Raw genomic sequence first — 27,084 nt, forward strand, 5'->3', positions numbered from 1 at the left:
TTTTTTTTTTTTTTTTTTTTTTTTTGAGACGGACTCTTGCCCTGTCGCCCGGGCTGGAGTGTAGTGGCGCGATCTCAGCTCACTGCAAGCTCCTCCTCCCGGGTTCACGCCATTCTCCTGCCTCAGCCTCCCGAGTAGCTGGGTCTACAGGCACCCGCCACCGCGCCCGGCTATTTTTTTGTATTTTTAGTAGAAACAGGGTTTCACTGTGTTAGCCAGGATGGTCTCGATCTCCTGACCTTGTGATCCGCCCGCCTCGGCCTCCCAAAGTGCTGGGATTACAAGCGTGAGCCACCGCGCCCAGCCAGAGGTTAATGGCTTCTAAAGATTTTAGACTTTGTGGCATTTTCCATTGTACCCTTTCAAAAGCCATCCCTTAGACTCATCATTTGCCCCTGTTGGTTCTCCCTCAGGTCTTCCTTCCCCACCCTCACCCCCATAGCCTCTCTCCTCAGCCTTATAAATTTATTCCTCATTTCCACTGCTATATGAGTTCTCTAGTCTTGTCTCCCATAAATGACTTTTATTTGAGAGGGCCCTCTCACTATATTTTATTCCTTAGGGTTGCTGGCTTACAGAAGCAGTACATGGCAGAGATTTCGCCTGTAAAATGCTCATGCTGTGGGTTTATGATTCTTATCATTTGATTGCAGTTGAGTTTCATGGAATAACAGGTGGAGATGTTTTAGAGATTCAGTGGCATAGGTTTGGAGGTAACATGTGCAGTCAGCAAGAATTGCATGAAATTTGGAGTAGGACCAGGCTAGATTTTCAAGACTCAGCTTAAGCATAGACTATGGCTAATGACACCTGCCTTGCAGGGTTGTTTTCCAAATCAGACTTAACATGTATATGGTGGCTGCATTCAGTAAGCAGTCAATAAATGAAGTAGTTGTATATAGTTTTAGAATGCATGATTAGATTTAAATTATCCAAACAGTCCTTAGACTCTAACAAATTTAATTCTTAGGACAGTTTATACAATGAAGGTTTGGAGCCAGAAGGCCTGGATATGAATCTGTGTAACCTTAAACAACTCACTTGCTCTCTCAGAGGCGCAGTTTCCTTGCAGTTTCTGAGCCTCTCTACCATCCCCTTTCCCCAGTCCCCAACACTGGTCATTGACACTAGATGAAGAGTTGTTATCTAGATCATTATCTAGATGAAGAGTCAGATAAAAGCTGACACATTTATCCCCAAACAACTAGGTCAGTGGCCCACAGCACAAGGGAGTTAGAGTCAGCCTCCTTTCAGCATGAAGAGCTTCCTGAGGTCCTTTCCAGAGAAGAGCACAACCTCTTCAGAGAGAGCACCCCACAATAGCTCCATACCTGCTCCCACACTGACACATTCACTGCATTCATTCACTGAATCTTTCCAGCCTCTCCCATGTGCTGGACATTCACTGTTTTAGGCACTGAGGATCAGACAGCCCCACAGCCTGGTCAGGAAATGAGACGCCTAATTATTCAGCATGAGCGGAGCTCTGATTGTTGTGTGTATGGTAGGGTTTGGGAGCACAAAAGCAGAAGCAGTGAACTAGGCCAGTAATGGGATGGGAGAGGAACGGAGAAGGTTGTCACCAGCCAGAGACTTGGGAGTCAGACCCTGAAAGGGGACTGAAGGGAGGCCCCCTGGTGGCCAAGGAGGAGAGGGCAGCGCAGGCTGAGGGAACAGCATGTGCACAAGTAGAGAGCATGCATGGTTGGCTAGACAGTCACGCTTCATTCCGGCTGGAGATAGGAGCTGCAGGGGTGGGTGGCAGAAAAGAAGGCCAGAGGTAGGCAGGATCCAAACCTCGGAGCGCGCTGAATGCCGCGCCGAAAATCTTGGCTTAAAATAATTGTCAGTGCACATTGAAGGTTTCCCTTTCAGACTCCACATCAGGTCTCTCTCTTTGGCTCTCTCACCTCAATCTGGCCTAGATTCTACCTTAACGGAGCCGGACCGTTCAGAATTCACACTCAGATCCTCTGAGCTTTCAGTTTAGTCTCTAGTAATCTCCTCCCTTCCCAAAGGGAAAGAGAATCACAAAGCATAAATAGTAACAATAACGACTAGACGGATATGGTGCTGAAAAACCCTGTTATCAAATGAAGTCACAATTGACAGCAAAATAAACTCAATGCTTTCACAAAAATAAGCTTAAAGTAGCAACCGGGTTAAAATAATTAAAGCTCTAAACATAGCAGTTGCATTAGAGCTAAATTCAATTTTATTTACGAGGCAAAATATAATTACATTTAAATTTGAAGGAACAGAATTTAATTCTTATTAATGACAGAAAGACTGAGTGAGATGCTTTAATGCCAGAGAAATTGTCTGAAGTTCATGGATGGGAGAGAAAATTAGATTCAGCATTGAGCGTTCTCCACTGTTACAAGTCTTATTTGTGTAGCCAGAATTGTTCCTTCTCTGAGAAGCATTAGCTTCTCAGCCCAGAAAGCACAGCACCGACATCCAATTAAACATCAAAAGGAAACAATCAAGCTAGGCTATTTCTGTATAGGTATGTTATAGGAGGGGAAACTCAAGGTTAGAATTTCTCCAGAGGAATAATAGCCATTGAAACTTGACATTTCCTGTACCCCTTCCCAACAGCGAGTGATAGCCTAAAATCAAAGTTCAGAATAATAAATATCAAGGAGATTGACACTGGCATAGAGAGGAAGGGTAGTGTCAGAGGGTGGCATGGAAGAGCCTACCAGTTGCCTGGGAGGTAGTGTGGAGGTTTAGACACAAAGAGATGGTCAGCCAGGAAAGAGTTCCTAACATTTAATCAAAGACTGGAAAATTGGGCCCAGACAAGCATGCTGCTAAATACTGCCAGAGTTAAAGGTTGATAAACCAAGAGCTGGCAGATTTGTAATTTAGTAGAATTTCCCCTGACAGCCCTGGAACATTTTCTGTCAGAATTGGATCTCTTCAGTATGCAAATATAAGCCCTCCTGAAATTGGGCTTCAGAATGAAGTTTTTATTTGGATGCCCAAGCTGATATCTTGTACAAAATCTCTAGTTGTCTTCCTGAATCAATCTGCTGTTATTGTAACTTGTAATCTAAAAAAACCTGTTCTTTCAATGGAAATTTTATATTTTACAGAGCTCCTTCATGTATGTGCTTCATTATTTATTCAAACAGCAAATACATTAACCTCTGACATTGCAGATGGTGTTACTCCCAGGAAACCAGGGTCCGGAGAACTCGGGTGACTTGCTCAAAGACACTCTGAGGAAATGATGATTCACTTCCAGGCTTCTCTGGCTTCAGAGCCCATGTTTATCCCCTGCACAACTCTGCCATTGGTTATTACCAAGGTTTATGCCGAAACTGCCAGTAAATCAGGTATCAGGTTTTGGATAGCACTTCATTTAGTAACACTGCCAGAGGAACCATGTAAATTGGATCATGACTTTGGTGTACTAATATTACTACAAGGGTTTCAGAAAAAGAGTAATTGCTCTCAACCAATGGTCAGGGAAGCTTCTTGGAGGAAGTGGAATTTAAGGTGGTGTTGGAGGTTAGATACGAGTAGGTAGCGATAAAAGGAAGAGGCAAGCAACTTGCAGTAGCCAATTGTAGAAGTCAAAGATTTGCAACATATACTAAGATGGGAGATCAGGACATTTTCTAGGAAAGATGAGTAGCTTGAAGTGGCTTAGCTTAGGATGTTTGTGGCAGTAGTAAGAGGTGGAAAAGGTGAGGGAAGCCAGCATGAATAATCTTGAAGGAGTTTAGGTTGTTTCTGTCTTTGGGAGCCACTGAGAAGTTTCAGGTGGAGGTGTGACAAGGTCAGGTTTGGTTTTAGAAACCTACTCTATTGTCAGCATACAGTTGAAGGTTCCTGGGGGACAGCCAGGTGGAAGTGTCCAGGAAAGAGTTAGATAGATGAGCTTATGACTGAGTGGAGAAATGAGCCTTTTACAAAAGGTTATTAGGATCAGAGATCGTTGAGAAGAGAGTGTGACATCAGCTGTCTCTTCATTTCACCCAGCTGGGACCTTTTAGTGGGGGTCTGGTTGTGTTCCAGTCCTGGCTGAAAATACACATCCAAGTCACATTATTTGGCTTCCTTGCTCACTAGTTCTTTCCTGACTTGTTATCCTTCTGCAAAGTCAGTTCCTATTTGGAGGCCTCCTCCAAGCTAGGTTTGAACTCCTTTAATCAGGAAGCCAGATACTCTCCAATTAAGAGGAGTAGCAGTGGCTTACTGCTTCCTGTGGTAGGTGCTTTGTAAAGACTTGAAAATCTAGTCCTGGGGGAATAGATGTGGAGACCTGCTCTGCACCCACATACTGGAATCCACTTTTCTGCTTGGTTTGAAAGCTCTCCAAGCTCCTTGAATGAGGTGAAAGGCCGTGTGGTTTCCAAGGCTCATTAACTTTCTGCCATCTCGATCCGTGGAACAGAGCCATGGCTTGAAGCAGCTCTGACTCTCGGGTGATGGGGAGGGAAGTTGAAAAGCACAGGAGAGTAGCTTGGGTTTGGCCTCAGTGTCGAAAGGAGACTAATTACTGTAAGGAAGTCAGAGGTTCCTTTCCTGTACCTTCTTCCCCTTCTGGCTTCTTCCTGAAACCTGCACTGAGACTAAAAGCCATCTGTCCAACTTAGTGAGGGAGGGAGGGAGACAGTGTGGGTGCCATACTTTCAGAATGCTAATTTGTACAAAATATAGGGAGATCTGGTCTGCGGGAGAAAAAGTTAACTTTTAATTAGCCTACTGTGTGCTGGGCATGGTGACTGGCATTGTGCTCATTTACACACATAGGCAGACTTGAGTTCCTTGTGGATATGAATAATTTCATATAATCTCGTATCCTCAGCCCCTAGGCATATCTGGCACAGAGTAGATGCTCAGTATATTTGTAAATCTGTTTCAAAACTCTGGTAGATAGACATCATTATCACCATTTTATAAATGACAAAAATAAGGCTCAAAGCGATGCAGTATTTGTTTCACATAGCTAGGAAGTAGCAGAGCAAGCAGTTACCTGATTCCAAGCCTCTGCTCTGTGAAAAATCACAGAATCTTGAACAGTTACATGGAGCACTGTGTCCTTTACCACTGGAATCTGGCAATGCAGATACAGTCAGAAGACATGTTTCCTGTGTAAGACTCACGGGGGAATGCAGAGATTAATTTGATGATGGCAGGGTTCTCTAGACAACTCAGGTAGACTAATAACCCTGAGAAAGGAAGATCCACATTAAAGTGCTTTGGGAAAGCAGAAGGTGAAAATCCTTCCAGCGGCCAGGAGGGGACTTCAAGGAGGAGGTGGCACTGGAGCCAGAACTCAAAGCACATTTAGATTTGAACCCATGAAGATCACGGTAAAGGAGCCCAGACTATGGAAATGGCACAGGCAGAAGCACAGAAGAGGGCCAAAGAGTGCGGCGACCACCCTCTGGCAGCTACTTGTCCAGCTGCACCCTTACATTGACTGTTTCCCAAGGCAGCCAGCAAGTTCCTACTCAAGTACTGACATGCACGTCACTGTGTGGCATAGGATAAGGTACTGCCTAGATAGGCCCTAGTTTTCCCATCTAGAGAATTCTCTTCTAACCATAAAGCCTGCTCCTCTAGTTTTCCTCTTTTTCTCCCTTGACTCTAGTCCACCTAAAGGAAATCTTCTGGCAAGAACCAGGCCACTTCCTGCCCAGTGCCAGCTCTCTCCTGGCTTGATCTCCTTCTTCATTTTCTGCTCTTCCCCTGGACCTTCACTCACAGCTCCCCTGGTCTCTGTGCCTTTATTCCACATCCACCTTGCAAAACCCAGGATCATTTTAATCATTCACCATTTCTGATCTCACAGCTGGGCTTCTGAATGCAACTAAGCCAAATCACATCATGCTCATGATCTTTAGCCTCTCCTGGGCCCTCCCAGCTGCAGTTCTTGTACTTTGTGAGTTCTCGCTCTCATTCGCCAAAGGGGCTCTTTCAAACGTCCACATCTATTCACCAGCACCGTGCTCCAGGGAGGTTCCTGCCTCCTACCTCACTGAGAACGCTGAGACCAGTAGCTCAGTGCTGCCCCATTATCCTGCCTGCTCCCCATGCAGCCTGTGTCCCACATGACTCTCTGATCCCTCTACCCAGAGGGTGAAGTACCCCCTATGCCCATCCCTCTGATTGTACTTCAGAAACAGTCCTACCTGTTGAAAGGCACCTCAGTTGAGCATCCCCTTGCTCCCTCCAATATCTTCAACCCCTTCTTTCCCTGATGCTTTCCAGCACATAAACATGAAATAGTTGGGACACTTAGATGGCCTGGTGACACACAGCTGGTTAGGTGATTACACATTTGGGTGGATGGACAGATAGTTGGGCTGATGGATGAGCAGACAGATGGATGGAGGATGAATAGGCAGATAAACAGACAAACAAAAGGAAAAGTGCTTAATACAGTCAGCACTGGGTTGAGGTAAGAAAAGAAACTCAAACACTAGTTCCAGAGATCTTAGAGTCTAGCTGGGGCTATGATCTAAGATGTAATTAGCAATCAGGGGATACACTCATATGGCATCTGAGGTATTGTCTAAACCTGATTCCACAACTCATAGGCCAAAAAGCATGTGAATCACAGTCACCTTTCATTTCTAGCTCAAGCTGTTTCCTCAACTGTGATATGGGAGTGAAAGCATCATTGCAGGACTATTGTGAGAATTTAATGAGTTAATATTTGTGTTCCAACAACAACGGTTACAGTTCTGGAACATTGAAGGTACTTCATTTTCTTATTTTTGCCTCAAATGCTGACTGTTGGACTCTAAGTATGCCAGAATTTCTGATAAACTCCCCCAGTTATGCAGTAACTCAGATGAGCTAGTGATAAAACAAAAAATCATGGCAGGAATCATTTAAAATTAACCCTTTTTTAAAATTTCTTGAGTTCACTCTTGGAATCTCAGGTCCTCAGCAAAATAGAACAATTGTACTTATCTCTTTTAGTGCTAAATGCAGACTTATGAAAGGACTTCCCAGGAGGTCCCAGGGGGCCAAGACTCTGTTTCCACATGACTGGAATTTTAGAAACAGCTTCATTTGCACCTGTTCCTTGCTTAGCAGGAAGGTGTGCAGATCTTTGGGTGGGGGCCCTTCTACCCCTTACTTGTATCAATTTTGAGCATCTTTCCAAGTAGAAGAAATTTTATGGGAAAATTATGCATAAATCTCTCCCTTTAGGAGAAAGGCACAGATTCCCCTACTAGCTATTTTAATGAACAGGATTGTAAAGTAAGTCCAGACAAATTAAAACGTAGCTGCGATAGGTCCCAGGCTTCATCTGGGCTTGCAAGGGGATTAACATCTAATGAGAGGAGCCTGGGGCAGCTTTTCCTGTACATATACATTTTTTGGCTTAATTAACCAAGAGCCTTTTCCCTACCCTTTTGCCTCTTCTTCGTGTGTTCACCCCCTTCCACATCATAGAAAGAGAACAGGTATGACTTGGGCATTAGCATGAAGAAGATGTATCTGTGGGTGTAAGGACCAAGGCAGTGTTTTAAATTACAGAGTTCACACACAGAGATTGGAGAAAATGAGTTTCTAAGAAGCTTAGGCACAAAGGACACTGAGCCTCTACGTGAATATATTTAACAAAATAACTTGTATACGACATGGCACTGAGATAGAGTCACATCAACTGACATACTTCCAATGACATTCTTCCATTGAAGCTTTTTTCATTCATCTATTCTTTCAGCAAACATTTGTTGAAAGCCATGCTGGGCCACACCTGGTGCTAGTGCCAGGGAACCACATTGGACCTTCCCATCAAGTGGACTTCCAATCTAGAGAGAAGACAGTGCACGGGTGAGGCAGGGAAGAGGTGGGGTAGGGAAAGGGTGGTCCTATAGGTTTGACTTTCTATAGGGGAAGAGCTCACGTGTGGCTAGGTTCATCTCCAAGGGCCTGTACAGTTCAGTCAAGAACTCTGTAAGCTTGGAACAGGAATTTTAGGACAGTTGGAGATTTTCCCTTGATTTTGAGAGGAAGTCCAGGCTACAAATACAAATGCCTTCTACCTTGGTTTTGATACTCTTGGCTGATGATGCCATGCTAGGTGACCAGAGGAAGGACATGCTTTTCTACTAGTAGCCCCAAAGTTTGAGACTACTACTAGAAAAGCAAACGTTTCATTCTTCAGGAACACGTTCCTCTGCTGAAATCAACTTGGAGCTGTGCTGATGGAATCATCTTAGGTCCTCATCAGTCATATACACAGCATAGTGTACATACAGCTTTTAATGTAAACTGTTTCCTTCAGTTGTCACCACTCATGCTAGAGGGGGACTATTATTACTCTCCTCATTTTAGGGGTAAAGAATTATGTCTCAGAGAGATTAAGTTCCCCAAGGACCCACAGCTAGGAAATTGGGGAGTCAGAATCTGAACCCAAGTCTACCCTATGGCTGTGTACTTCTAGTACTTCAAAAGATTTCTCCCAGTCCCTAGCCCTCCAACATTAATTCAGAAAGCTCTGATGTTGGTCATGTGAAAGCCAACTAGCATTTCTCAAACCCTCCCTTGTTATTGGGTATGTTGTGAAAGTCAGAATTCACATGTGATCTTCTAAGTTTAGTCTATTGTACTTGCCACTACATTTCATTTCCCTTGTTATAAAAATGTGTGTCTTTATGATATCTTGAATATGTGCCAGGCACTATGTTAGAAGCTATACTTTCATTCATGCTAAATTGATTTAGGTTATATCTGTCTGCCATGCTAGAATGTAAACTCTTTGAGGTCAGGAAAAAATTCATGCCTGTCATAATCACCATGGGATCTCCAGTGCCCACTGTGGGACTTGCACACAGGGAGCATCCAAGAAATCAACCAAATGAAAGTAATTCCTACAGCAATCCTCCAAAGTATAGTAGTTGATGTCATTCCCATTTTACATAAGGGAACCTGTGACTAGGAGAGGAGCCATAACCTACATTTCACAAAGGACCACTTACGTTATGTAAAAGACATATGAGCTGTCAAATTATATCTGTTTTAATGTCAAAGCAGAATCTGAGAAGGAAAAATAAAACAGTTCCTTTTGTTTCAAGGTATTTTGAAAAACAGAAACTATAGGGACCATGACTTGAGGCCAAATGATAAAGTAGCATCACAGGTTTCTACTCTCATCTTGAGTCTGTGGGTCTCTCCACTCAGTCAGATGGGCCTATCTGCAGAGAACCCGAGCGCTCCTAGGCTGTGTTACCATCAGTTAGCACCCCATAAACATCGAGGTCGCCCTGCTCAGGCCCCTTCCATTAAAATGTGTAAGAGCTCACAACTCAGCTTGTAAAGGGCTGGTGGAGGGGTGCCAGTCACCAGGCCACTTTAACTTCATGCCAGGAGAGCATGTCTAGTGTAAACTGGCAAGGAAGTGGAGTGTTTGGATGGACAGAGCCATAGTCTCCAGATGGGAAGGGTAAGACTAAGTGCCTGGGAAACTCTGTGTAGAGGATCTCATTTCATCTCGCATATATCAGGGTCTGACTTGGATATAACAAAGGATAAGCAGGGCCAGAAGTGGCAGGATGTGGGGATCTGCTGGAAAAGCTGAGAGTTTCCCTCAAGCGGAAGCCCACCCATAACAGGTCTGCATTCCTTGCCTGTTCTGAGGCTTCGTTTCCTTATCTGTAAAATGCTTACTTTGAAGTACTGTTCCAAGGGTTGTCAAAACAATGAAAAACACTAGAGGATCACATGCCCTTGTAGAATGTCCTCATACTATCTGGCCTCAGTATCCACACCACTAAGAAGGATAATAGCCAGGCATTCTCACAGCCTTGTTGTGGTAGTTCAATGAGAAATTGTCCATGAAGAGTGCTTTGCAAACTGTAAAACTTGATGTGAGCATTAGTTAAACAAAAAGTGGCTTTCCCACATATTACCTCATTTGATCTAACACCAACCCTGTGAAACCGGTGAAGTGGGAATTATTAACCCCATTTTACAGAAATGGAAAGCAAGGTTCAATGAATTGCATAATTGGCAGCTTGCAGATTGCCCAGCCAGTAAGTGGCAAAGCCATGGGTAGATCAGACCTGTCTGATCCTAAGTTCCGTGTTCTTTAATTCATTGTACATAGCCAAAAGATGCAGGCATGAGTCATAGCTGTAGGTTATTTGGATAATCTTTTGAATGCCAGTATTAGTTTGTGCTTTATCTGGACTGTGATCTCCTGGGGGGCAGAGATTATATCTTATTGACCTCTGTATTTCTAGCACCAGGTACAGTCTCTGGCGTATAGTAGGCATGTGTGGATATTATTAGAAGAATATATGAATTGTATGAATTTATCAATACCTACTATATATAAGGCAGGAAGAAGCTTCTGAAGTGGTTGCCCTCATCATCGCTACTTTGCAGAGGAAGAAAAGGTAGCTTACAGCTATTGAGTAGGTCGTACAGCTAGCAGAACTGAGATCTGGAATCACATCTGATTCCAAGTCTTACTGTCTTTTGTCCATACTGTCTCCAGGTGACTTAACAAAGCAATGAAGTACGTTTTAGCTAAGACGTGAAGTCTGGAAGTTGATTGTGGGGAAAAGCCTGCCTCTTCTCTTTGTCCCCGATGGGCTCCATGTTCTCTGCTGCCTGAAAACACCATGGCTCTGGCCCCAGCAGCCTGCCCCTCTCCTGGCTCACACCTCAGTGAATAGTATGCTTTCTGCTGTTTACTTTCACACCATAAACCACCACCTGGAAAAAGTGCTGAGTAAACTCAAACAAATACTAAGCTGATTTTTCATCTCTCCCAGGGCCCTCAAGGGAAAGTTCCAGCCCTGACCCCAGGCTCAGCCTCCAGAGTCACCAGGAAGTCATTGTCCTTTCAATGTTGTGCAGAAGAAATGGGAATTACAGAGACAGGACCTAGGAAGTCCTGGGGCTTGGAGATTGTCATTCTTTATCTGAGGCAAGACCAAGTGTTGTCTATGTGAGCAAGAAAGAAAAAGAGCTTAAACAACATCCTAGGAGGCTGCTTGACATACCTCCGCAGCCCTGTCCTCACACACGACCGTCTCATACAGGCAGGTCGCTAGAAAGAAACAGACAGGTGGGCCTGGCTGGACTTTTCAGCCAGGCTAAGTGGGGTGTGGTGAATGAATGTTTATCATTCTCAGGCACCTATAGCCTCAGGCATACCATGATTCATCCATCATCCAACGAACCTTAATAAGAGGTCTATTCTATACCAGGATCTGTGCTTGGTACCAGGGATAGAGGTGATCAAAGGAACTAGACCAGCCTTGGGTTCCTAGTCTGATGATAAGACAGACACAGAAACAGAAAACCACTCTACCATGTAAAAATGGGAAGGAAAGAAACAAGTGAATAATCCACAGGGTGAATTACAGGAGATTTCTCAGAGGAGGGGGTACTTTTCAGCCAGATCTTGGGGGTAGATTACACTGTCTAACAGGGAGGGTGCTCTGTGATAGAATCCCACGTTCTTACAGCCTGAAGGGATCTTAGGTACCATTAGGTTCCAGTGCAATAGACAAGGAAACTGACACCCAGAAGAGAGGAAGTGACCTCCCCAAAGCCACACAGTAGATCAGTGGCTGAGGAGGCATAGATCTTACAAACCTCCTAGACTCCCTGTCTAAAGTTCACTGTGCTGACCTCAATTCAAGAAACCTTTCTTGGGTTGCTCGATCTTTGTCGTGCCTTTTTGTCATCCACTTCACCGGGTGCTCTCCAGAGCCCAGTTAGGTCAGCAAGGGCTGCTGCAAGGTGGTATCGTGCAGCTCACACTCTCCAGACAAGGAACTGTCTGACAGGATCAGGAACTCTCCAGACAGGAACTGTAGCTCAGTGAAGTCAAGGGACCTGCCCCAGGTCACACAGCTCAGAAGCTCCTGAGCCTGACATAGAACCCAAGTCCCTGGCTCCAGGTCAGAGATATCCCTTCCCACTTTTCAGCTGAAGAATCTGATGTGTTACTGCAAATAATAAGTACCTCCCTTTTGAGGTAATGTGCTTGGCAGGATGTCTGGCACAGGAACACAATGTACATGGTAACTTACTATTTTTTAAATTCTCAAACATTTTATTCATTGTCTTGTAGGTTGGTAGGAAGGTCTGAGCCCCTGAGACCTAATTTTGTTTTCTTTTCTTTTTCAAAGTAGCTAAGATATTAGCAGCTTCTAAACCAAGCGTGCAGCTTGGAAGGGAGATGAGCAAATACACCTTGACAGAGGTGCCAGCTAATTTAGTTTGAAAGAAATGAAAAGGGTTGAGATTTTCATGTGAATTTGAAGCATGTTGGGCCACGAGGCATGAGAATCAAGTCAGTCTCTCTCCATCAGAGCCCTGGCAGAGAGCTTCAGTGAACGTGGTTGCTCAACCTGAACCTGTTTCCTAAAGAGCAGTTGTATTTTGGAAGACTTTACCACCTCCGCCTGCAGTAAGCATGAAGCTGTTGCTGGCCTGGAGCCTGAGGGGCTTGTGAATCGGGCCCTGTGTGTTTTGCACCATCTCACAGATGGACCTTTGTGAAGGGTGGGCAGCTCCACTCTGGCTATGAAGGGCCCCCCTCCAAACCGTTTGCTTTGGATCTGAAACCCCATTTAAATGGTTCTTGGAGTTGGGGTGAGGAAGCAGGAAACTGAAAGAGAATAAACCCAGCAGAAGTACAGAACAAACTGTAGGTTTTGGACAACAACCCAGAGAATACTCACGGGGTTGGGGTTCAGCCTCCCTCCCGCACCCCAACCTCAATCAGAGTCCAGGCAGTCATGAAATGCAGGCCGCGGAACTCATCACGTGCCCAGCCAGACCACAAGCACTTCATTTGGCGACGGGGTCTCATCCTTACTTTGTTTTCACACATAACCGGTTTTTAATTACATTTGACTTTTCCTGACATCTGTTCAGAAGGCCAGTCCCCTTTGGAACGGGCAAGCACAAAGGCAGGGACAGGCTGGCAAGAGGGAGAAGCAAATTGAGCAGAGCCCTACAATCCCTCCTCTTTTGGTAGGGAAACAGGCACAGGACAGGTTCTGCCCAGAGAATTGTTCTCATCCGAGGGTCATTGTCCACGGAGATTAGTCTCCCGAACCTCTGGAATCCCAATCTGTCACAGAAGCCCAGGTATGTAGCCAAGTGTGACTTTGGTTTCCAATAATAACTTGCTCAATACTTGTTGTTTTTCTCTCTCCTCCCTCCCCTGCCCCTCTGGCCACTGCCCTCCCCTCCTGGCCCTGGTGTCCTCCCTCCTTCTGCTCCTCCCCACAGAGATCTGTGCTGCCGACTGTGGTGGCCACGGCGTGTGCGTAGGGGGCACCTGCCGCTGCGAGGATGGCTGGATGGGGGCAGCCTGCGACCAGCGGGCTTGCCACCCGCGCTGTGCGGAGCATGGGACCTGCCGCGACGGCAAGTGCGAGTGCAGCCCTGGCTGGAATGGCGAACACTGCACCATCGGTATGGCGGGCCAAGGCCCCCGGGTACCTTCTCTGGTCTGCAGGACACCTTTGTCTGTCGGGGCATTTCAGGGCCAGCCTGGGCCCTCATCGCATGTGGGGATGGGGAAGAAAGTCCTTTCATCTGGAGGCATTACGACTGGCATTTCCTAGCCATCGGTTAGATTTAAACTCACAATTTGGTGTTTTAAACCTTATTACTCCCAATTTCCATTTCCCAGGTCCTGGTTAGCTGGTTAACACACCTTGCTCTTTAGCTCTTTCCAGGCTAAATGCAGTGTGGCTCTATGTCAGGGAGCTCTGTGTTCAGGAATTAGGCAGATGAGCACTTCTTAGCAGCTATGGGCAAGGCCCGTCAACACTCTGGAGCCTCAGTTTCATCACTTGTACGATGGGGATAATAATACATGTGAAGACCTTAGCAGAGGCTGGCATGCAGTGGAATGCCCAATACATGCAGCCATTATTATCCAATGCATTATCTTGCTGGGATGGCTGGGGCTTAGTTCTGAGCCCTCCATGCCCACTGGGCTCCTAGGTCAGAATTCCCCAAGAGGTCTGGAATCCTGGGGAGAGCTCCCCACAGGCCCTGAGGCCACATCTGGAGTCCCTTAGGCCTGGGATCTTCCCCCATCCTCAGTTTCCATCCTGTCTGCATTTGTCTCCTTTCCCCTCCCTTGGGGGCTCCTCAGCACCAGCTCCTGCTGAAGCAGCTCTGAAAACAAGCTGATCACTTCGTTCCCTTCTTTCTGCCTTTCCTGCTGGTTTTGTTGATTTTAAACTCAGCCAGACGTTTTGCTTGGTTTATTATCCTGGAATGAGCACTCACCAAAAGCTCTTTATTGAATCAACTGGTTTGTGTATATATGTGTGTTTTAACTTCTTCCCCTTCCGTTTTTGTTTTGTTTTTTTTGTTCTTTTTTTTTTAACTGAAGGGTCTGTGATCAGATGGTGAGCACATGGCTTTAGAAGGCAGGATTCCAGGTGCCTTTCTGGCTCAGAAAGTGACCTCTTGGGTCTTAGAGAAACTGGAAGACAAGCCCCACAGCTTTGGAGAGACAAAGGAATTTTGAGCAAACAGAGCTACCTCTTACCCCTTGAGGGTTTTTTCTAGTCTTCATTGTTTTTGTTTTGAAGCCTAACATTAGTTTATATCCTTGGTCCCTGCCCCTGAAACATCCCTGGTTTTGGTCATGGAACACCTTACATTTATTAATATTAATAATAATAATGGCTTCTGATTTTTAAGTATTCACAACATGCCGAGAGCTGTGCTAAGAACTTTAGCTGCATTATTTTATCCTCCTTACAATTACCCTGTGAAGCAGTATGTATTATTTCCTCATTTTCGAGGATCTGAGGCTTAAGGTCACAGAACTTCAAAGAGGTAGAACAGGAATTTGACACTTGATTTTTCCTTACCAGCTGCTTGCTCTGCAGCCCTTGCATGACAAAGTCCAGGTTTTCTACTGAGGCACCTGCTCCTGTCCTTCCTGGAGACTGTGCCGTGTTGTGGCAGTTGCACTCAGAGTCTGTCACCTAATCTGCCCAGCCCCCACCCTCAACAGAGCCACTCCATCACGATGGCAGCCACTGCAGCAGCCATTGCAGGTTGTGCTGCGTCATCTTACTGTGTGCTCCTTAATGGCTATTTTATGTCAGTGTCATCCTCCCTTACTATTGTCCTGGAAACTCCTTAGTGAGAAGTGGCCCTGGTCATCCAAGGGGCCCTCTTCTTTAAACTCTGCTTTCCCCTCACTTTCCCTTTTCTGCATGACTGAGGATGAACCAAGCTTTCAGCCTCCCAGCCCAAAAGAAAGCCCACACCTATCTTAAAAAAAATAATAATAATAAGGCCAGGTGCAGTGGCTCACACCTGTAATCCCAGCACTTTGGGAGGCCCAGGCGGGCGGATCACGAGGTCAGGAGATCGAGACCATCCTGGCTAACATGGTGAAACCCAATCTCTACTAAAAATACAAAAAATTAGCCGAGCGTGGTGGCATGCACCTGTAATCCCAGCTACTCAGGAGGCTGAGGCAGGAGAATGGTGTGAACCCGGGAGGCGGAGCTTGTAGTGAGCCGAGATCGTGCCACTGCACTCCAGCCTGGGGGACAGAGCGAGACTCCGTCTCAAAAAGAAACAAAAAACCAAAACAAAAAACAGAGCCCAGAGAGGGCCCATTCTGTTTGCTGTCTCCTACTTACAGAGTCCTCAGCTCATCTTACCAAACTCCAAAATGTTTGCAAATATTGGACAAATATGTTATAAGATAAACGCATCTCATCTTAGGGAACCTCTCCCTTCATCTAGTCACACATGACTTATGTCAGGGCTTGTGGGCAGGCTGTTTTACAGGCAGTGTTTTCTGGATATTCATCAGTCTGGCCTTAAAAATGTCCCTTTTATTTTGATGCCAACAAGTCAAACCATCCACTCCTTCCTCTCCTGTATGCTCTGTTGTCGCTCTTCTAGAAGAGATTCCACCTTGGGGTTGCAGATACCTTTTCCCTCCAGTAAGAAATACATCAAAGTAAATGTGCACAATATAAGAAGAAGGTTGACAGTCCTAAATACCAAAGAAATGTCATAGGACATTGAAGAAGCAATGGACTAGTCATAGTGGCTCAGGTGAAAGGACTTTGGCTGGGAATTCTATTACTACCTCTCATTGTGTGGTGAGCATTTTCTTCGTCCTTGTCTAATTTTCCTGCATGGTAACCTTCTCTCTGTGGGTCTCTGCCTGTGGCCAGCTGCATCCCCACAAGAAACTCAACACCCTCGTGCTGAAGGAACACTTCAATAACCCTGTAGGATATAAGGGAAGGGGGAGGGGAAGCAATGTAGAGAAACAACGGTGCCATCCTTTTCCTGTTGAAATAGAAATGAGAAGGGGAAATCCATTTTTAGTCTTTCATGATAACGAGAAGCATTTCCTTGTTTCCAGAGAACTTTACTCCCTGTAAGAGCCATTTAGGAAAAGAAAAACACTGCTGATGTGAACAGTTAGAAATTCAAAGTGTTAAATTTTCTCTTGTTATCAGATTTCGTTACTGTACAATAGGTCATTATCGTGCAGCTAGCTCCTGGCTGCAATTGTTACTTCCCATACCAGAGAAAGAGCTGGTATCCACGACACTGATTTAGAGACCTCTAGGCAGTGGAAGCAAAAAAAGAGGGTCTATTTATTTACATACTGCCGCCCTGCATAAACAGGAAGGAATGGCTTGATTACCTTACAGCAGGAATACAGAATTTAAAGAACAAGACAAATCTAGGCCCCGTATGGCCAAGTCCCTAGCGTTAAGAACCTTTTTACCCCAATGACATTTCCCAGAGCAGACTATTATCGTAGGAATTAAGTATCTTCTTTTGGAGCCTTTGGCTCACCTTATCTTTCATGGAAGCTATTTGATTCTTCTCAAGAGAGGTTGGTTTTCAGAATAAAAGGGAATTTGACAGTGGCATACTCTTCAATGACAGTATTTTTGTCAAACAGCAAAAATATTTCACATTCAATCCTAATTCCTTATGTTAGGAATCACCTGTCTCTTTGCATCTTGAAGAAGGGTCTTTGGTAAAAGTACCAGGGCCAGACCACGCCGTTGCCTGAGGCTTCATTTCTCTCTCCGTGAATCACAGAATGGAGTGGCTGGAGGAGGTCCCCAAGGGTGACAGAATTTCAGCCCCCTCCTCCACTGCCCACAGAACTGCACCACCCATCAGCCCAAAAGTGAGTCACCTGCTCCTGAAAATATCTCAAGAGGAGATATTTTCTTGAAGAAAGAGGGATGCTTCATTTTTACTGTTACTTACATGACACTAATACTCCCACTTGCGTATGTGAAACCCAGTTTTCCTAGTCCAGAAGAAGTTAAGATAAGATGGATTGATTTGAATCTGTTTCTCAAGTATATGATTGACAGAGAGTCACCAAACGCATATTTTTTGGTTCTTTTCAGGGAGTTTTATGGATCCCTGAAGTCTGGGGCTTGACCTCTGATTTCCTTTGAGAAAGCTGAAAATCATAGTTAAATTTAACAAGATGTTTAATTTTTTTCCTATTTCTTTGAAAACACTACTAACATTTTGGATCAATTCTATGGTGGTTTTTCTATTCACCTCAGTGCCCCTTGTCGCTAAAGTCTGAAAACACCTGTAGAAAATGACGGCTTCTCATTACATGAATCAGATTCCAGCCTTGACTCCAAAGCTGTGATTGTTCAAGATACCAGATATACAGAATTATTGACCAGACTTCAGGAGAGCTGTCCCATCCCCAAAATCCTGACTTTTAAACAAAACTTCCTCTGGGGGTAAAGATCAAAATGATACCCTGAAGATACAATTACTTGAGTGAGCAAAACCAGACTTCCCAATGAAGAGAAATTATAAAGAAAAGCCACAAAATCTTCCGTGCTTTGTCCACTTTTTTTTTTAAAGAGTCTCGCTCTGTTGCCCATGCTAGAGTACAGTGGCACCACGGCGACTCACTGAAACTTCCGCCTCCCAGGTTCAAGCAGTTTTTCTGCCTCAGCCTCCCGAGTAGGTGGGACTATAGGTGTGCACTACTACACCAGCTAATTTTTGTTTTTTGTTTTTTTGAGATGGTATTTCACTCTTGTTGCCCATGCTGAAGTGCAATGGTGTGATCTCGGCTCACCACAACCTCCACCTCCCAGGTTCAAGTGATTCTCCTGCCTCAGTCTCCTGAGTAGCTGGGATCACAGGCACCCACCACCACACCTGGCTAATTTTGTAGTTTTAGTGGAGGCAGAGTGTCTCCATGTTGGTCAGGCTGGTCTCAAACTCCTGACCTCAGGTGATCCACCTGCCTCGGCCTCCCAAAGTGCTGGGATTACAGGCATGAGCCACCACACCTGGCCCTTTGTCCACTTCTGCCTGATAGCTCTCAGATTTCTTTTTCATAATTGGAAAATCCTTAACCAAGAGCCCACAAATCACTCATGAGGTATAGGCCGCTGTGATAATGCTATGGTTATCCCTTCGGAAAGCATTCACTTACAACAGGACCTGTGGTTTGACAGGAAAGATGCTGACAAGGAGAGAGAGAAAATGTACAGGGATCTACCTCAAGTTTTCAGAGCACAAGCTTGATTTGCTAATGATCCTGGGAGACTTCAGCCCACATGTGGTGGGGTGGGAACTTGCCTTTGAATTTCTCTCATTGTGGGTGTCACTGAGCACTTATCCAAAGAGAGAAGAGCACTAATGTATCCAAGAGCTTAGCAAGAACATCTCTTTGGTTGTTTGTCATCCATCTGAAAGAAGCTCGGATGACTAGAACTGCCAACCCATCACCTGCTGTAGTGATCCTTAATTCTTGTGGCCTAACATGTACCAACAATGCAGCTGTTCGAGTTGCCCTGAGGCTCCTGGAGAGTAAGAATGAAAAGCCTCTTGCCATGTTCTCCATAACTTTGGATAGGGGGCCCCTGAAGACTTTAAAGATTATCCTAAGAGAAACTTTTGGAAACCTCTTTTGGTAGAGGCAAATCAAGGAAAGAAGTTTTTATGTTGGTGAGCAGAGAAAGGCCAAAGAGACCTAAGACCACACAGACCAACTGCATGCCAAAAGCTCAGTCTGTAGCATAAATAGCTATAGTACCATTATTATCTGTAGCTTTTCACATAGAGATAGGAGCATAGTAGGAGTATGAGAAACATTTGTGCAAATGCCAAAGAAACAGTGTGGCCCAAGAGGGAAGATGACTACTGCCATCATCTTTATCCTGAAGTTCTGAAGAGAAAGATGCAGGAATTGATGAAGTCCTGAATCCACCTTTCATAATGCAAAGTTTGCATCATCTTTTCTAAAAGTTGGTACTTTAAAATCATGAATTTTTAAACAATTGTACTCAAGAGCATATGCGCCAAGATTTTCAAACAGTAAAAGCAACCACAGTATGGACTTCCGCATATGCCTTTTATAAATAAATGGCAGTAAAGTTCAAGGACTCATTTGTCACTCCCATTTTCAATAGCCACAGACAAGGAAGCTCCGTTACATTCCCGGAAAACTCATGGACTTGGTAGTAACTGGCTGTTACCAGCTTTTGGATTCACAGTGTGGCTTGGGGGCTCTTTGTAGCAAAGGAATCCCTTTTGATTTGCGGAGTCAGGATTTGAAGTTTTGAATGTCTACTCTTGTCTCCTGAAAACTCGCAGTGATGATGGTAACCTGAGCCTGCCTCCATCATTTCCACTGACTTCCTTTCCTACCTGTGGTCTGGGGAAATAGTAAGAATTTTTAAAAGTATCAAAAACATATTTTCACTTAATAGCATGGTTACCTGGTTCTTGAAAATGGCGTTAGAAGAGAGAGAGAGCTCTCTTAAGTCAGCCACTGGCCCTCGGGAGATTATCCTATAGAGTGGATATAAGCTTCACTCACCACCGGAACTATGATACCACCATTAAGTTTGGAGACAATCAAGAAAGTTTTTTCATCAGAGAACTCCCTCACAGTGGATGCTATGACCACTTGGATCCCAGTGATGGCGTCTCATCCAGCCTAGCCATCCCTGGGAAAAAAATCTAGGCTCACTACACCTCTTCTATAACTGGATTCAGAGTTATTACAAGAACTATAATTAGGACCCTCCAAAAAATTCTGCAGATGTGAAAGCTAACAAAAACCACAAAACCCAGGTGATTCTATGTATTCATGCTCTTTGATAGCATATCCTGGGAGATGAGATGTAAGACATTTTAGACCACTTTGCAAAATTAGATAAATTAGCTTGACTAAGACTAAAGTGACAGAAGAGCCAAGAATCAAGAAAGCTTTCCCTTTAGCCAGAGATATTTCCTAGGCCATTTTTTGTGTGGGCTATTCCCATTTTTCATTGTTTGGCATTCCATAGCTTTGTTTATTCATCCCTGCTTAACAAGTACTCCATTTCATGTTCCCATCTTATATCCTGCATCTCATGGACTCCACAACATCTATAAGAATGAAAAAAGGCATGTATCCTCACTTAAAATTTCCTCTTCCCAATTTTCCACTTGGCTGTGCAGGCTCCAGGAGTGTATTTCATCTTGAAGCAGAGACCACATGGATACCTGAACTAAGAACACAGCCTCTTATCCACTAGTCTTTGAGGCTAATATATATTGATGAACAACAATATCTTTTCTATCCAGAGAATTAAAAAATATATAATTTCTGTTTTTCTATGAAGAGAGTAGGAATGTTTAAAGAACCCTAGGGATTTCTGATAAGGCCACACCTTGCAGTCCAGTCCTGTCAGATGGACTTTTGATTCATGTGTGAAATTCAGCTGAGGCTGGAGTGCAGCCTGGCTGAAGGCATCAGATCCTTCAGGAGACTGCCCGGCTACCCGGCCTTTGCACAGCACACTAGGGAGAGGTGTGGAGAGATAAGGAAAGAGAAGCTCCTCGAAGGGCTATAACTACAGCCTATGTAGGGCAGGCAAAATGGTATTAGTGATTCATGCAGGGAATTTAAGAGGCCTGCCCTGCTCTAAACACACAGCCAGACACCCATATATATGCACAGTGGGGTTTATTTCAGAGCAAACTTTGATACCCATCTTCAAATAAGCAAAACTTTAGAAGACCGAATAATTCAAGGCTTGGACATAACCCCTCCACTGGAAAACAAAGCACACATCATTCTTTCTTTAGGGTTAATAAGCATTGAGAAATGCTCAGAGTTTCTTTGCTTTGTCTTGTTTTTCACAGTGACATCCATTGACCTGCACCTCATAGTCTGTGTAAGATGCACAAAGGAGGGATGGGTCTTACTTAGAACACTAAGCATTCTGCATTCAAGCATATGTGGGCACATGTGTACATGAAAAATTCAAGAATGGCAAACAGATAATCCAGCAGTATATTTGATCAAAGACTCAACCCCCTTCACTAGTGCATATCAGAGATTATTCAAATTTTGCATATTTCTAAATTCCAACTTCTTGGAAATGCCTCTGCCCAGATGAGGCACCATTTGTTCTTGGTATGGCTGCTTCACCTGTAGGGAAGTTGGATGCTGCTCTGAGTAGTCAAAGGGACAGGCTCTAGTTTTCTGTAAAGCCAGACAAAGCTGGCAGAGCAGGAGTGCGGCCACTTTTGCAGCTTCCCATCCTTCTTTGTCTGTTTTCCTTATTCATATGTCTTCTTGTTTCTATGATCACATTTCCAAATGCCTGGATCACAGAATGGGTTGAAGTTCCTTTTGGCCATCCCTGGAGAATGCTTGCTCTCCCTCCTCCTCTCTCGTGTCGTCCTATCTTTGGTTTTATTTTCCCCACCGTCGCATAGGCCTGTCCCAAACGTGGGGCACAATCCCTTTGTCTCTTTAGCATCTGGCATGGTTATGTGACAGGCGATATTGCACTTACTCGATCCTACCTTAAATGTCCTGTCTTTTATCTCCCTAGCTCACTATCTGGATAGGGTAGTTAAAGGTATGGTCTTCCTTCCTCTATTTTCCTGTTGTTTTTGTGTGTGTGTTTGTGTCTGAGCATAAAGAAGTGTGTATATAAAAATGTATATACACTGCATAAGCATGATGTCTGGATGCTACTGCATCCCCAGTTTTGTCGCAACATCCATTGCCCAAAGGGGATGGGTTTTCGGTCACAAGGTGGTTGATATACCTGGAGTGTCACAGATGCTTAGATCTGTTTCTAACAATACCATTGTACTTTTGTTTTTCCCTCCCCCCTGCCCCATGTACATACACCCTTCACTCTTTCCACCCCATCTCATGTCACCCTGCCCATCTGTTATGGCACCTGGTCCACCAGAATTAAGATGCTGGCAACCAGAGTGGGTGGCCTGGGAGAGGAAGACACCCAAGAGCAAGTTAAGAAATTTTAAGGACTACTTTGTAGTACTATTGTGTTCATTCATCAACAAGCATTTATGGAGCACCCACTGTGTACTAGGCACCTGTGCCAGGGTCTGGAGACAAGGGGACAAACAGACCCCCGACTCAGGGAGCAGATGGTCTGTTTGTTTGTTTTCCTTTTCAGAGAAGGCCTGACTTTGGTAAGTTTTGTCTTTGAAGAGTATTCCCTAAAGGCAAAGTAACTCCTTCCATTTTAAACATTTACATTAGTTAGGTGGTACCTGATTTTCCAAATTGGCCACATTGCTCTAAGAATAAGTCTCAGAATAATAAGATATGTGTGCTCTTAAAAGACTCTAAGCTCCTTGAGGAGAAATACCATGTCATTTTCATCTTTTTGTTCTCAGGCCCTAACACAGCACCTGGTACAAAATATGTACTCAGCAGATAGGGACACATATTCTAGAGTCAGACTGCTTGGGTTTGAATCCCAGCTTCAACACTCAGTGAACTAAGTGACCTTGGACAAGTGATTTAACTTATCTTGCTAACAGGACCCACCTCATAAGGGTGGTATGAGGATTAAGTGAAGTAATGAATACAAAGTGCTTAGTATATAGGCAGGAATTATGCTCAATAAGTATGAATTATACTGCTTTATTCATCATATACTTGTTCTCATCCTTAATTTGAAGAAGGACTTCATTAGCTAGATTAATTTTTGAAACCATAAAGGAAAATGCTAAATTGGCTTTTAATAAGAGATAGCAACAGCTGTTTTAAAACTTATGGAAAGGGTTTTGGGGAAACATAACTGACTAAATGCTTTTCAGCTGGGACAGCTTTGCCAACTACAGCAAAGGTGTTGCATAGGATCCATCAGATGGAGGAGGAGCAAGGGTCTTCATATTTCATGTGCTAGTCCTCAACTGAGAATAAAATCATTCCAGCAAGAAAGAGTAGTACCTCAGAGCCTCTTTAAAACAGGCATTTCACAATTTTCATTAGCAGAGGACTCTTCAGGGTGGGCTAAATTTTATCATGTTACCATCTATTTGATGGAAAATTTTCCTACTATGTGAAGTTTTTTCACATCCATGAGTCTTAGGTGAGTCATGTGATTTTTTTAAGGGAATAGATATGATACCCGTTTGACTGAAAAAGGAAGCTGAAGTTGAGAAGCTGAGTGGGTCATCCTGGCTCACACTTCTAATAAGTAGCAGAACCAGGACTCTGCATTTCCTGGCTTTATCCATGTTTCAACATTCTATCTTCCATCACCTTAAGTCACCAAGAATGTCCATAATTTCCAATATATTTTCCTCCACACCACATCTTCCAAACTGGCACCCTCACTGGGAAGTGGCCTGTGTTCTTTCTCAAATCACCTGCTCTGATCTTTAGTTCAGAAAATATCATCACCTGAACTTTAGTTGGATTAGGTCAATGAATCATAACTTGTTTTAAAAGGCAAATGTTTCTTGGCAAAATCTAGGTCTGACCCAAGCACTCATCTGGCTGATATTTTGGTATAATGGATACTAATTCTAAAAAAATAATTCAGAGATCTGTCTCATGGAAGCGCAGGTCTTGTCAGAGTAGAGTATTTTACTGTTCAAAGATGGGCAAGATTTTGTTCATTGCTTCCCAGTTGCTTTGGTAGAGACTAAAGAAACAATGTTTACTCAACAAATCTGCTGAACTCCTAAGTGCTAGGAAATGTGAATACCACACAACAGATATGGTCCCTGCTCTCAAGGTGCCTGCAGTCTAGCAGAGAAGACACTAAAACAAATAATTCCAACGAAGTGTGATGAGAGTTATGGCAGGGGAAGTCCAAAGGCCACCAGTTAGCAAGTAGCCACCCCACTGACTTAGGTTGTTGGGGCCTTATAGATTGTGGAATTTAACATAAGGGTATAAGAAAGCATCTGAAGGTTTTTAAAAGCAAGATGATAACTAGATCACATTTGTGATTTGGAAGATCAGTCTGGCCCTATTGTGAAAGGAGAATTGAGGGGGGACTATTGAGAACAAGAAAACCGATTAGCAGACTATTGCTCTCATCTAGGTAAGAGATGATGATGGCTTTGTCTAGGGAAGTGAATATGGAGAGAGAAAAAAGTATAAGAGGACCAGTAAGAGAAACATAAAGAAATGGGCCATTTGATATATGATAAGTGTATTGCATAGCATCCATGCCACTTAACTAAAAAATAAATACCTTCAAGGATTCTGAAAGTCTTCTAATCATACCTGGTGCTAGCTGCAAGGGGGACTTCTTCATAGGCCTAAGCAGGAGATTGAAGATAAAGTGGTTCTTTACAATTCAAAGGGCATCATTTCTTTTGAAAAGCTTTGTTAGCCCTTCTCTAAACTTTAAAATTACATTATTTTGACTCTAGCAAATGCCTGGTGTGAGTCTTTCCAGAAGGGATTATTAATGTCACGTGGGCTCTCTGAATTATTGATGAGTTTCAGGGTTTGTGGAATTAGCCTCAGTGGGTAAGGATGGACATATTGCTTTAAGAAAGTCAGCAAGTCATCCTGGAGGAGGCTTCATAATGCTGGCTATTAGGGGTGTGATTATCCCAGAAGCAAATGGCTGGATGAAAGCAAACCTTGTTCCACCCACAGGTACTCACAGTCCCTCTGAAACTTAGAGGATAGTGCAGATCTTTAGGGTATCACTTGGTCCATTTGAAGAAATTGACTGTGGATTTCCACATTTGTGATTCTCTGTGATTCCACATCTGGAGTTAACCCTCCCTGAGAACACCTGCTCCACATCTTCCAAACTGGCACCTCAATGATTCATTGACCTAATCCCACTAAAGGTCTGGTGATGATATTTTCAGACAGCCTCAGAGCAGCATGGACTATGTGCCCAAGATGCCATGTGCCCACAGGAGTTCACTAGAGCAGGGCTTCCCTGAGGGTGTTCTATGGAATGGAATATCACACAGGTTACTGGGTGGGGGAAAGAGTTCTGAAGTCAAATTGGAAAATGCAGTAGTAATGAAATAAGCAGCTTTCTTTATTCTAAGACTTCTTGGAGCCTTTAATATATTGATATTCAGTGTGACTTTCTACAATAAGAGTATAGAATGCAACGTTTTCCAAACTTATTTGACTGCAGAAGCTTGTTCTTGAAGACCTCATAGAACTACTATTTCACAAGGTTCACTTTGAGAAGTATGGTTTGTGATTATAAGACCTATTTTAAACCCTTCCTGGAACAAAGTATGGTATAAATAAAGAGAATATAAAAAATTTTAGGGCAGATGATATATCTCATCTCTGTGAATTAACACGAAGTCCAGTATCCGCCAGGTACTGAGTAAAGTTGGTTGAATTTAAGAACAGAATCAACTAACTTGAAGTTGTTTTGACCTTCTCTATTGGGTCAGTTATGCCGGAAGGACCTAATGGATCATCTCATCCAAATCCTTATCTTATAAATGGGGAAACTGAGACCCAAAGAGAGAAAGTAACTTTCCCAACTCCCCCCATATTAGGCCAGAACCCAGGTCTCTTGTCCCTCTCATTGATTCATTTTAACAAACATATATTGAGTGTCTGCTATGTGCAGGCACTGGTACATTCTAATGGAAGAAGTAAGACAATGAAACTAATTGCAGAATTGATAGTTTAAGTATCCTTGGGACTGTTGCTATTGAGAGAAGTACAGTATGCTAGGAAAGCATGAATGGTGGCCTGCATTGGGACTCGCAGTCCTGAACCCATCGTGCCACCTCTCACTACACTGCATGTTCATGGTGCCATGAGACAAGCCCAGTGCTTGTCTTGACTGTTTTTGGCAAGGATTTATTTATGAGGACCATAGCTTTTGACCTAAACGTTATACGACTTGGGCTGGCAAAGGGTTATTTTCTTGTTTATGAATTTCTTAGTGAAGTTATACAAACTTAAAACAAGTAAATCCAATAATAATAATAATAATAACAGCTCTCATTTATTGAATGCCTATGTATGTTACCCACTGTGATAAATAATTGGTATATATTATCTCATTTAATACTCTCAAGTACTCTTAGAATCAGGTATTATCTCCATTTTACCGATGAGAAAACTGAAGCTTAGAGTTAAATAATTTGCCAGTTATAACACAGGTAGTAAGTAAAATGATGGTGCTAGGATTTGAACTGAGGCTGATCCACCTCCAAAGTCCTCACTCTATTACGACACATGGCTTTTATTAAAAATTCAGGATTAAATGGTGTAAAATTGGATCTGCCCTAGAAAATCAGGATCTGAATATTTTTAACAAAAATTTACTTATTTTAGAAATCTATATAAAGTGCCTAGCACAGTGGCCAGCCCTAGTAGACCCTCAGTATGTGGCAGCTGTCTTTGTCTCACCATCCTGAAGCATCTAAACCAGAGGTTGGCAAATTACAGCCCACAGACCAAATCGGGCCCATCACCTATTTTTGTAAATCAAGTTCGTTGGAGCACAGCCATGCTTATTCATTTTAAAATGGCTGCTTTCAAGCTATAATGGCAGAGTTGAGTAATTGCAAGAGACCATATGGCTCACAAGCCTAAACTATTTATTCTCTGGGTCTTTACAGAACAAGTTTGCTGACTCTGATCTAGATAACTGCCTCAGTTTCCTATTTTGCCTTTCTGTGAGCCCCACCTGAGGTTATGGGTACAACATATGATATTATATGCCCTCTGCCCAAAATAGAGAGAAGGTAAAGGTGAGTAGAAGATTCAGATATTATGTTTGAGCTGTATGCCAGGCTTTGTGCATCATGCATACCTTATTTAACCCCCCCAACAACCACAGTTTA

The 27,084-nt window shown here is 43.7% G+C and overlaps 1 protein-coding gene across 1 annotated transcript in view; it reads left to right on the forward strand.

Annotated features, from left to right (window-relative positions):
* The window catches only part of TENM4 (teneurin transmembrane protein 4), a 562,312-nt gene that overhangs the window by 420,826 nt on the left and 114,402 nt on the right, over positions 1-27,084 (forward strand). The window contains exon 14 of the mRNA XM_017895920.1: positions 13,240-13,425. Coding sequence (XP_017751409.1) covers positions 13,240-13,425 — 186 coding nt within the window. The remainder of the gene's footprint in view (positions 1-13,239; positions 13,426-27,084) is intronic.

This window comes from Rhinopithecus bieti, unplaced genomic scaffold (genome assembly GCF_001698545.2).
Source record: "Rhinopithecus bieti isolate Rb0 unplaced genomic scaffold, ASM169854v2 scaffold_26607, whole genome shotgun sequence".
NCBI lineage: Eukaryota > Metazoa > Chordata > Mammalia > Primates > Cercopithecidae > Rhinopithecus > Rhinopithecus bieti.